Consider the following 12,403-nt stretch of genomic DNA (forward strand, 5'->3'; position numbering starts at 1 on the left):
ACTCCTGACCTCAAGTAATCTGCCTGCCTTGGCCTCCCAAAGTGCTGGAATTACAGGCGTGAGCCACCTTTCCCGGCCCTACTCCCTCCGTTCCTATACTCCTTCCCTCCCTCCCTCCTCCTTTCCATCCTTTTCTTCTCTCCCCTTCTCTCCTCTCCCCTCTCTTCTCTCTCTCCCCCTCCCCTCTTCCCTCTCTTCTCTCCCCTCTCCTCTTTTCCTTCTTTTGAGACAGAATCTCGCTCTGTAACCCAGGCTGGAGTGCAGTGGCGTGATCACAGCTCACTGCAACCTCCACCCGCCAGGCTCAAGTGACCCTCCCACTATGCCCAGCTAATTATTATTTTGTTAGAGACTGGGTCTCAGTGTGTTGTCTAGGCTGGTCTCAGACTACTCCTCCTGGGCTCAGGCAATCCTCCTGCCTTGGCCTCCCAAGTGTGAGCCACCATGCTTGGCCATCATTTACTTAAAAAAAAAAAAAGTGTTTTTGTTTGGGTGGCTTTTTTGATGGGAGCTATGTTGCCTAGGCTGGCCTTGAACTCCTTAGCTGAAGCCATCCTCCTGCCTCCTGAGTAACTGGGAATACAGGCGCCTGCCACTGCACCCAACTCCTATTCATCCTTTAGGTTTCAGCCTAGGTGTTCTTTTTTCTGAAAAGCCTTTTCTGACTCTGCCTACTTCTCAGCCTGTATGAGGATTGTCCCCTCGCCCCCAAATCACACAGTAGTGTCTGTCTTTACTGCTGCTTGTCATTCTTGTATGTACTTACTGTGGTGCTTTGAATACTCTAGGCATTTTAATATTTATTGGAGATACTCAGTAGGTAGTTGGTGTTCTTTGACTTTCCTCTAAAGACTAAAATTCAGAATTTACTGTCAGGCAGTTGAGACCCTTTCAGTTTAAGCCTTAAACTATCTAGTGTAGTAGTTAAAAGCATTGGCTTTAGCATTATGGATCCTGCCCCTGCAGCTTCGTAGTTGTGTGATCATGGGCAAATTACTTAACTTCTTTGAGCATCTATAAAATGAGGACAGTAGTACTTACCTTACATTGTTATTGTGTAAGGTATTAGCATAGTAGTTGACATAGTAAAAGGCTAATTAATGTTAGTGAACAACATTTGTAATAACCTATCCTGCACTCAGGAATGACTAGTAATATAAAGCTTTTTCAGTTAACAAGTCCTGTTGGCCAAGGAGATTGATGACGGTCTTGTGGGGTGACACACATTGTCTCTTTGTTTTATAGTAAAATTTTTGTCTCTCCTTCCCCATTGTATTCCACAACAAATCTACTTTTGTTTATGTGTAAAATAAATACTTTGCAGTACATTCCATAATGTAGCTTGTAGTACTTCATCACAGATCAATGTGTAGCTGTTCTTTTCCTCTCTTTCTCTTCAGAAGCTGTACATATACCACCCGATTCATGCAGGTTGTTCTGTGGATCATGCCTCACGTCTTTCCCATTATTTTGATTGTGTCAATTTTTTGATTCGTGTTTCCTCTTCTTTCTCTAAAATCTTACACTTGAGGGAAACCACCACGAGGCCTTTTTGACTTCTCTAGTCCAGTCATTTAGGGCTTGCAATGCTTACTGTGTACCAAGCTCTAGATAAAGTTAGCATGCTAAAGAAGGGTGCTGTTAAGGAACTTTGTCTTGGAAATAGAATTAGTTAACAATTAGGGAAAATTCAGATAATTTGAACTGAATGACAGTAACTTTAAGTGCATTACACAATTCAAGCAGGAAGAAAGTGATATGAATTGAAAGAGTCTAAGAAGTTTTCGTGGAGATGCTATATATTGAGAAATTAGTAAGTTTGGGGACAAAAATAAAACAGAAGGAGCTTCCAGGTAGAGGTAGCAACATAGGCAAAGATATGGAGTTGGGAATCTGTGGGGAGTTCTGGGTCTGTATCAATTGATATACTTGCTCTGACGTTATTGTAAGTTTCATCTTGAAGAATGTGAACTCATTAAAAAGGTGTGAGGGGCTGGGTGTGGTGGCTCATGCCTGTAATCCGAGCACTTTGGGAGGCTGAGGCAGGTGGATCACCTGAGGTCAGGAGTTGGAAACCAGCCTGGCCAAGGTGGTGAAACTCCGTCTCTACTAAAAATACAAAAAAGTTAGCTGAATGTGGTGGCGGTCACCTGTAATCCCAGCTGCTCAGGAGACTGTGGTGGGAGAATCGCTTGAACCTGAGAGGCGGAGGTTGCAGTGAGCTTGAGGTCATGCCATGGCACTTCAGCCTGGGGGACAAGAGAGAGACTTCGTCTCAAAAAAAAAAAAAAAGTGTGAGGAACTCATTCAGAGTAGGAAAGTGAGATGATTAAAAAGGTGAAGGAAAGTTTGGGGCACTGAGGCACTAGTCAGGAAGCTGTTGTGATAATCTACACAGGAGCTGATGAGGACCTGGACTGGATTGATAGTGTTAGAAATACGAAGATGATATACCAAACCTGAAAAGCTTTGTGAGAAACGAAGAAGTGAAAAACGGGGCCGGGCGCGGTGGCTCAAGCCTGTAATCCCAACACTTTGGGAGGCCGAGATGGGTGGATCACGAGGTCAGGAGACTGAGACCATCCTGGCTAACACGGTGAAACCCCGTCTCTACTAAAAAAATACAAAAAACTAGCCGGCGAGGTGGCGGGCGCCTGTAGTCCCAGCTACTCGGGAGGCTGAGACAGGAGAATGGCATGAACCCGGGAGGCGGAGCTTGCAGTGAGCTGAGAGCCGGCCACTGCACTCCAGCCTGGGCGGCAGAGCAAGACTCCATCTCAAAAAAAAAAAAAAAAAAAAAAAAAAACACACAAAAAACTAGCCGGGCGAGGTGGCGGGTGCCTGTAGTGCCAGCTACTCCGGAGGCTGAGGCAGGAGAATGGCGTAAATCCGGAGGAGGAGCTTGCAGTGAGCTGAGATCCGGCCACCACACTCTAGCCCGGGTGACAGAGCGAGACTCTGTCTCAAAAAAAAAAAAAAAAAGAAAAATTAGTAAGTTTGGGGACAAAAAAAAATAGAAGGAGGAGCTTCCAGATAGAGGTAGCAACATAGGCAAAGATATGGAGTTGGGAATCTGTGGGGAGTTCTGGGTCTGTATCAATTGATATACTTGCTCTGACGTTATTATAAGTTTCATCTTGAAGAATGTGAACTCATTAAAAAGGTGCGAGGGGCTGGGTGTGGTGGCTCATGCCTGTAATCCGAGCACTTTGGGAGGCTGAGGCAGGTGCGTCACCTGAGGTCAGGAGTTGGAAACCAGCCTGGCCAAGGTGGTGAAACTCTGTCTCTACTAAAAATACAAAAAAGTTAGGTGAATGTGGTGGCGGGCACCTGTAATCCCAGCTGCTCAGGAGGCTATGGTAGGAGAATGGCTTGAACCTGGGAGGCGGAGGTTGCAGTGAGCTGAGGTCATGCCATGGCACTCCAGCCTGAGGGACAAGAGAGAGACTTCGTCTCAAAAAAAAAAAAAAAGTGTGAGGAACTCATTCAGAGTAGGAAAGTGAGATGATAAAATGGTGAAGGAAAGTTTGGGGCACTGAGGCACTAGTCAGGAAGCTGTTGTGATAATCTAGACAGGAGCTGATGAGGACCTGGACTGGATCGATAGTGTTAGAAATACGAAGATGATATACCAAACCTGAAAAGCCTTGTGAGAAACGAAGAAGTGAAAAACGGGGCCGGACGCAGTGGCTGAAGCCTGTAATCCCAGCACTTTGGGAGGCCGAGACGGTTGGATCACGAGGTCAGGAGACTGAGACCATCCTGGCTAACACGGTGAAACCCCGTCTCTACTAAAAAAATACAAAAAACTAGCCGGGCGAGGTGGCGGGCGCCTGTAGTCCCAGCTACTTGGGAGGCTGAGGCAGGAGAATGGCGTGAATCTGGGAGGTGGAGCTTGTGTAGAGCTGAGATCTGGCCACTGCACTCCAGCCTGGGCAACAGAGTGAGACGCCGTCTCAAAAAAAAAAAGAAGTGAAAAACGAAGGATTTCATCACAAAGGAGATGTAGTTATGAAGGAAAAGAGAGGTTTCTTTCCATTCTTTATAAGCCATCACATTTTTGTTTGTCATGTATTTGGCCTTTTTGTTAGACTTTGGCCCCTTCACATTTCTGGATTTAAGCTTTGGTAGGGACTTTGACTATTATATTCTGGTTGAAGTTCTCATTGCATCTTATCTGGATTATTGTGGTAGCTTCTTTATTGGTCTTTACCATCTGTAGATGTCTTTTTACTTACTTTTAATCCATCCTACCCAACTGGTCTCTCTAAAGCACAGTCTGATGTTTCACTCCCATTTAAAAAATGTTTAATGATATTCTGCTTTCATTATTTTATATATATACACACACACACATATATGTGTATATGTGTGTATATATATGTAATTTTTATTTTTCAGAGACTCAATCTTGCTATGTTGACCAGGCTCGTCTCAAACTCCTGGCCTCAAGCAATCCTCTTGACTTGGCCTCCCAGAGTGCTGGGATTACATGCCTGAGCCACTGCACCTGGCCTCTGCTGTCCTTTTTTGTTTGTTTGTTCTTGAGACAGAGCCTCTCTTTGTCGCCCTGGCTGAAATGCAGAGGTTCAATTTCAGCTCATTGCAGCCTCCCCCTCCACCTGGTTCAGGTGGTTCTCAGCCTCCCTAGTAGCTGGGACTACAGGCACCTGCCACCATGCCCGGCTAATTTATTTTATTTTTGTTTTATTGTTTATTTTTTTGAGATGGAGTCTTACTTTTGTCACCCAGGCTGGAGTGCCATGGTGTGATCTTGGCTTACTGTGACCTCCGCCTCCTGGGTTCAAGCGATTCTCCTACCACAGCCTCCCAAGCAGCTGGGATTACAGGTGCCCGGCACCACACCCAGTTAATTTTTTTGTATGTTTAGTAGAGACAGGGTTTCACCATGTTGGCCAGTCTGGTTTCGACCTCCTGACCTCAGGGGATCCACCTGCCTCGACCTCCCAAAGTGCTGGGATTGCAGGTGTGAGCCACTGCACCTGGCCCCTCTACTGTCTTTAAGTCTGAATTAAGGCTATTTAAGGCTGTCCATTAAGGATCTGGCTTCAAACTGCCTTTCCACCTTCTTTCTACTGCTTCCTCTATTAAAAATATGCTTTATATTTTAAGCAAATTGTTAATTTTTAAATTTTTATTTTTTGAGATGGAGTCTCACTCTTGTTACCCAGGCTGGAGTGCAGTGGCGCGATCTTGGCTCACTGCAACCTCCGCCTCCTGGGTTCAAGCAATTCTCCTGCCTCAGCCTTCCAAGTAGCTGGGAGTACAGGCACCCACCACCACACTCGACTAATTTTTGGTAATTTTAGTAGAGACGGGGTTTTGCCATGTTGGCCAGGCTGGTCTCCTGATCTCAGGTGATCTACCTGCCTCGGCCTCCCAAAGTCCTGGGATTACAGGCATGAGCCACCGCGCCTGGCCCAAATTGTTCTTTTAACCTTCAGAATGTTGCCTTTTCTTATGCCATTTCCTTTCCCTAGAATGCCACATTACTATTCTCTTGTCCTAGCCTTTTACATGACATCTTAGCTAATTTTCAAGTCTCAGCTAAAATTGCAGCAACTTCGTGGACACTTCCCTAATCATCCTTCCTCCAGTTTCTTTCCTTCCTTTGTGTAGAGGAATGAGGTAATGGTGAAGGAACAGGTTAGTAGAAGCCACATTATGGGCACACTTTTCTTCCCCGTCTGATTTTTGCTTTTGTTTTCAGTGCAAGTGCGGTTGTAACACTTGTCTTGTTGGCCACCCAGATGACCTATCCCTTCCCTTTTCTTCTCTGCAGCTTAATATTTTTTCAAGGTGGATGCTTCCAGGTTATTCTTGTGTATCTGGAGTCTTGTCTTGGGAATTTCCCGGGAATAAATGAGGTTTTCATTTGTGGGTGTGTAGTTAGTTCTGACTTACAGTATTTGAAGCAGCTGGATACGTTTTGCTTTTGAAAGACTATATAGATGTGTGTGTATAATCTTTATCTCTAGGATATGGTTCTCTATTGGGAGGTGTGATGTTGAACCCCCCAACTCCCGTATTTGACATGTCTGGAGACATTTTTTTTTTTTTTTTTTTTTTTTGAGGCGGAGTCTCGCTCTGTTTCCCGGACTGGAGTGCAGTGGCCGGATCTCAGCTCACTGCAAGCTCCGCCTCCCGGGTTTACGCCATTCTCCTGCCTCAGCCTCCCGAGTAGCTGGGACTACAGGCGCCCGCCACCTCGCCCAGCTAGTTTTTGTATTTTTAGTAGAGACGGGGTTTCACCGTGTTAGCCAGGATGGTCTCGATCTCCTGACCTCGTGATCCACCCGTCTCGGCCTCCCAAAGTGCTGGGATTACAGGCTTGAGCCACCGCGCCCGGCCGACATTTTTAATTGTCATAATTTTCAGAAGGGTACTACTAGCATCTAGCCAGTGGAAACCAGAGATGTTGCTAAACATGCTACTGCCGGGATAGCCCTCGTAATAGATTACTCGTCTTGAGATGTCAGTAGTGCTGAGGTTGAGAAACTCTATCCTAGAAGAACGTTTTTGGTTCACAAGTGCCACTTGTGTTAGGTAGAAGTTTGTCCGTGGACTGATAGTGCAATTTAGAATAATAGAATTAACATAGGAAGGGATCCTAGAGGTCACATATTTGAACTTTATCTCAACTTGTATTTCTCACAATGACGTTTTGCATGATATTAATAGCTGTAATGGGAAAAGGTGCTAGTTAAATAAGTTTGGTAAAGGTAAACATTTGCATATTCAGTATGATGCAGTACGTTGTGAGTCTCCATCTGGGAAGTTTTTCTGAAATGTGTTTGCTTACTGAGTGCATTTAACATCTTCCAGACCCTAAAATACTTCCTTGAAAGTGAGAGAAACTATTGATTATCTAGCCCAACCTTTTATGGCTAAATGACCTTGAATAGGTAGCCTTTTCTTTTATCTGTACAAGCTTACTGCAGAATCTCAATTTGTGTGAGTGACAGCAGGTGTAGCAGCTCCATCTGTATTTGTTTGTCAGATTATAATTTACTAACTGAATGAACTAAAAATTGGGATATTTGGGGCTTGAATTTTTATTCTGAATGTACAGTCTGACTTTATCCCCACTGGTAAATTAGAAATTACAATCTCAGCCCTAATTCTACTGCCCAGGTTGTTATGAGGATTAATCAGTTAATTATAGCTTTAATGCTTTGTATTCTTTGGAGAAAGGTGATTTATCAAATAGGCTGTTGTGCTGTTTGTGTAGAACTGCTTCCTTTTTTCTTTTTTTTTTTTTGTTTTTTTTTTTTTTTGAGGCGGAGTCTCGCTCTGTCGCCCAGGCTGGAGTGCAGTGGCCAGATCTCAGCTCACTGCAAGCTCCGCCTCCCGGGTTTAAGCCATTCTCCTGCTTCAGCCTCCCGAGTAGCTGGGACTACAGGCGCCAGCCACCTCGCCCGGCTAGCTTTTTGTATTTTTTAGTAGAGACGGGGTTTCACCGTGTTAGCCAGGATGGTCTCGAACTCCTGACCTCGTGATCCGCCCGTCTCAGCCTCCCAAAGTGCTGGGATTACAGGCTTGAGCCACCGCACCCGGCCCTTTTTTCTTTCTTTGGTTTTTTTTTTGTGTGTGTATTTTTTTTTCCTTTAGCCCTGAGCTTGCTTCTCTAAGAACTGCTTAAATTTGACAGTCTTTCCTTGCTTTACATTGTTGAAGATTGAAGCTTTTTGGATTTTGTAGGGGTCAGGTGGGATAGGAATCATTGTTTTGCTCTGTATATTAAATTTAAGAATGTTACTATGGGCTGGGCGTGGTGGCTCATGCCTATAATCCAAGCACTTTTGGGCAGATCAGGAGGTCAGGAGATCGAAACCATCCTGGCTAACACGGTGAAACCCTGTCTGTACGAAAAATACAAAAAATGAACCAGGCATGGTGGCGGGCACCTGTAGTTTCAGCTACTCGGGAAGCCGAGGCAGGAGAATGGTGTGAAGCCGGGAGGTGGAGCTTGGCAGTAAGCTGAGATTGTGCCACTGCACTCCAGCCTGGGCGACAGAGCAAGACTCCGTCTCAAAAAAAAAGAATGTTACTGTGATTTTGTTTTACTTGGAATTTTTGGCTCTTTAAGTATTTCCATTATTTTCTTTTTGTTTCTCTCCATTTTATTGTACAAGTTAATACATGTTTGTGGTGGAGACTTTACATAAGCCTAGAAACAAAAGACAAGAATCTTACCAATGACTTTTTTTTTTTTGAGACAGAGTCTCACTCTGTCGCCCGGGCTGGAGTGCAGTGGCAGGATCTCAGCTCACTGCAAGCTCCGCCTCCTGGGTTCACGCCATTCTCCTGCCTCAGCCTCCCGAGTAGCTGGGACTACAGGCGCCCGCCACCTCGCCCGGCTAGTTTTTTGTATTTTTTAGTAGAGACAGGGTTTCACCGTGTTAGCCAGGATGGTCTCGATCTCCTGACCTCGTGATCCACCCGTCTCGGCCTCCCAAAGTGCTGGGATTACAGGCTTGAGCCACCGCGCCTGGCCACCAATGACTTTTTAAAGCAAAATTGAGATGATACTGTGTTTTGTTTTATAACTTTTTTCCTTTAATAATGAAGCAAGCACTTTTCCATGTTAGTAAATATAGCTCTGCAACACTTATGGTTGCACAGTATTCCATTGTATGGATATTTAATAATTTAACTGAGTTTTTGGTGTTCAGTTTTCTTTTTATTATAAACAACAATATGAAATATAAAAGTAAGTCTAGAAATAACAGGGAAAAGAGTAAAGTACTAAACTTAGATGATGGTTTATGGCAATTGTAGCTAATTGCCAACTAGGTGCATTTTTCCTGTGCATTAAAAAGCCATGGAAATTTATTCCTTCTATGTTAGCTTTTTGTTTCCAGTGTAATAACGGTGCAAATAATACTGGGTGATTGCACCCGGCACATGGCCAAGTAATTGAAAGTATTTTATTCCGTCATGATGGCATCCTTGTGGGAAAGGCTCTGTTACTTGTAGATGAGGAAACTTAAAGAACGAAATAGTTAAGTAACCTACAGGAGGTGGAGCCAGGATGGGAACTGAGATGTCGCTCACTTGAGCCAGTGCTCCTCTTATGAATATCTTTGGGGGTAATGTTGAATCTCAGCTAGTATTTCAAGTCAATAAAGGGAGAGGGATCTGGAGTTGTCTTCTTTTTTTTTTTTTCTTTCACGATGGTATTTCTTTGGTATAGAAATCTCAAGATTTAGGAGTTAGGAATGGGAATTTCTTCTGAAAAAGTGATAACTTTTTCCTCTGCTCTGCACTCTTCTCTTCCCTCCCCCACCCCCTTATTTAGATGATTGTTTTAGTAACTGTACTATGCTGTGTATCCTATGGTGATATTGAAACCAAGGAGAAGGTGCAAATCAAATAAACTATTGCCTTTGAAGGTATATGTTAATGTTGAGTTCATAGACATCATTTCAGAGAAGTCTTGGAGTAGATGGGATTTATATTTATTTATTTATTTAAGATGGAGTCTTGCTCTTGTTGCCCTGGCTGGAGTGCAGTGGTGCAGTCTTGACTCATTGCAACCTCTGCCGCTTGGGTTCAAGCGATTCTCATGTCTCAGCTTCCTGAGTAGCTGGGATTACAGGCGCTGGCCGCCACACTCAGCTAATTCTTGTGTTTTTAGTAGAGACAGGGTTTCACCGTGTTGACCAGGCTGGTCTTGAACTCTTGACCTCAGGTGATCCGCCTGCGTTGGCCTCCCAAAATGCTGGGATTACAGGTGTGAGCCACTGCGCTCAGCCAGAGTAGATGGGATTTAAGCTGGCATTTTTCTTAAACTTGTAAGCTTTAAAGATTTGAATAATTTCAGAATAACTTTGAGAAGTTGACTACTTAAGCACCGTCTGTGGTGTGATGTTAGTTATGACCTCCTTTTTCATTTGTGCTGGAGTAAGCCTGGGTTTTCCTGAGTTTTATGTAAGTCATAAAGCATATCTGAGCCCTTGCCTGGGTCCTCAGAGGGAAACTGTTTCCTGCCCTTGCTAAATCTTAACTGTAGTGCTGTCAGGCAGTAGGGTACAACTACTCTTCAAATGTTGTATTAATCATCTGGCACCAATAATATGCCTCCTTGCATTGCTCATATCAACTACATATTGACATTCAAAAGAGGAGGAGACTGAAAGCAAATACCTGATAGTGATTTTTACTTTAACAGTCTGTTAGTTTAATTTATAACTTGCAAATATTGAGACAGATGGCCTATGGTGTCCATCTGTCCTCTTGCCCTGAGCTGACTTGACTCATGGGCCCCAGCCTGGGTTTTCCAGTTGTTTGAATGGGTGGGAATCTACTCAGGGTTCATGTTTGCCACAGCTAGGGAGCTGGAGGTGGAGGTTCCCTCTGGACCCCCTTTGAATGCCGCAAAGACCATCCTCTCTCAGATCTTAACTTTCAGAGACCAAATTTCCAAGTATGTGGTCCTGGGCTATGGAAACCTTTCCTCCTGCCTAGGACTCTCACTCTACAGAGACGAATTCATTCAGGTCATCTGAGGCCCATGTAGATTTTTGGCCACAAATGGTTTCTCATACAGTGGTGCCCCCAGCATGTTCAGCCTCCCCCCTCTGCCCCTGCAGGCCTCCTACTCCAGGGTGCCATGCACTGCTGCCCTGCTGGGAAGAGAAGTCTGGAGGGGCACGGGCCAACACTGACCACTTAGAAGCCCCTTGTCCTTTTATTCTTTTTCTTTTTTTTTTTTTTTTGAGACGGAGTCTTGCTCTGTTGCCCAGGCTGGAGTGCAGTGGCACGATCTCGGCTCACTGCAAGCTCCGCCTCCTGGGTTCACGCCATTCTCCTACCTCAGCCTCCCGCATAGCTAGGACTACAGGCGACCATCACCACGCCCAGCTAATTTTTTTTCTTTTTTTTTAGTAGAGACGGGGTTTCACTGTGTTAGGCAGGATGGTCTCGATCTCCTGACCTCATGATCTGCCCGCCTCGGCCTCCCAAAGTGCTGGGATTACAGGTGTGAGCCACCGCGCCCGGCCGCCACTTGTCCTTTTTTTCTGTCAGATCCTACCTCCCTGTTTCAGAGAGAAGAGTGTACCGTCAGTAACAAAATGTTTTCTCCCTTGCCTCTTTTTTGCTACAGTTGGTAGAAATTTCTCCTGGACTTCGTCGGTGACTAATGATGTTGGGATGTTGTGGCCTTCAAAGGGAGGGGACACGGTGTCAGGTCACCATTTCACAGATGGTTGACCCAATGCTGACTGTGACTGGCTCTCTTGGCTGCAAGTGACAGAAACCCAACTCAAACTTGTTCTGCAAGTAGGGACATTTATTGAGTCTCAGAATTGAAGGAAGGGGAAGGGTGTGTTTGGGTCCCAGAAAGGGTGTACCCTAGGGCTGGAATCCCGTCCAGATTCCACTCCCTCTTTATGGAGGCTTAGCACCTTAGATCGGCTGTGTCCTCTGGCCCTGCACACACGGGCTTTCTATTGGAAGCTGAGCAGGTCCACCGCTTCCCTTTACAAATACAGTGACTGGCACACAAGCATTTCTACGCTTATTGGGGGATGTTGGGGGGCAGGGCCCTAGGACTGGCAGTCCCCACTAAAACTCCATGAGGGAAGGAGCTCCCCCAAAGGTGGTGCTGCTCCCAAAAAGGAACGAAACAGCCAGTGCTCTCCACCCTGTCCCACCTGGCCATTTTCCTCACAGATGTCACCTGTCCTCCCAGGCCCAGCTGCTAATTCTGTCTGACGCTTGGCCAATTTGCCTGGTTAAAACCAGTGTATTTCCAGGACATGGATGACATCACAGAACTGGAGTTCCAGAAGGCTGGGATGGCCCAGCACTCCCTCCTTCTTTAGAACATGGAGAGCTGTTAGTTGGGCAGGGCTGAAACATACGTGGTGAGGAAGAAGAGGCTCCTACTGTGGACGGCCTTTTTCTACAGATCCTCCCAGAAATCCCTGGGCCAGCTGGAACCTGGAGTCAGAGAGGGATGGGAGAGAGGTAAGCTGTAGAAGGGGTGGGAATATACCTTCTGGAACCACTGTCTTCCTTGAGGAGACCCTGAGAGGGGGCTTAATGGGCAGGGATGGGCCGGGCGCGGTGGCTCAAGCCTGTAATCCCAGCACTTTGGGAGGCCGAGACGGGCGGATCACGAGGTCAGGAGATCAAGACCATCCTGGCTAACATGGTGAAACCCCGTCTCTACTAAAAAATACAAAAAACTAGCCGGGCGAGGTGGCGGGTGCCTGTAGTCCCAGCTACTCGGGAGGCTGAGACAGGAGAATGGCGTAAACCCGGGAGGCGGAGCTTGCAGTGAGCTGAGATCCGGCCACTGCAGTCCAGCCCGGGTGACAGAGCAAAACTCCGTCTCAAAAAAAAAAAAAAAAAAAAAAAAAAAGGGCAGGGA

The 12,403-nt window shown here is 45.6% G+C and overlaps 1 protein-coding gene across 3 annotated transcripts in view; it reads left to right on the top strand.

Moving 5' to 3' along the window:
- The window catches only part of CDC27 (cell division cycle 27), a 506,999-nt gene that overhangs the window by 485,107 nt on the left and 9,489 nt on the right, over positions 1-12,403 (top strand). For 2 of the 3 annotated variants that reach the window (XM_033184111.1, XM_033184110.1), the window contains exon 1: positions 11,047-11,997. The exons of the other annotated variant lie outside the window; for it this stretch is intronic. Coding sequence is in view for 1 of the 2 variants with exons in the window: in XM_033184110.1 (XP_033040001.1) it covers positions 11,987-11,997 (11 nt within the window). In the remaining variant the exon portion in view is untranslated. Of the gene's footprint in view, positions 1-11,046; positions 11,998-12,403 lie in introns of those variants that run through there. 3 annotated transcript variants of the gene reach the window in all.

This window comes from Trachypithecus francoisi, unplaced genomic scaffold, assembly GCF_009764315.1.
Source record: "Trachypithecus francoisi isolate TF-2019V2 unplaced genomic scaffold, Tfra_2.0 Lachesis_group20, whole genome shotgun sequence".
NCBI classification, from domain to species: Eukaryota; Metazoa; Chordata; class Mammalia; order Primates; family Cercopithecidae; genus Trachypithecus; species Trachypithecus francoisi.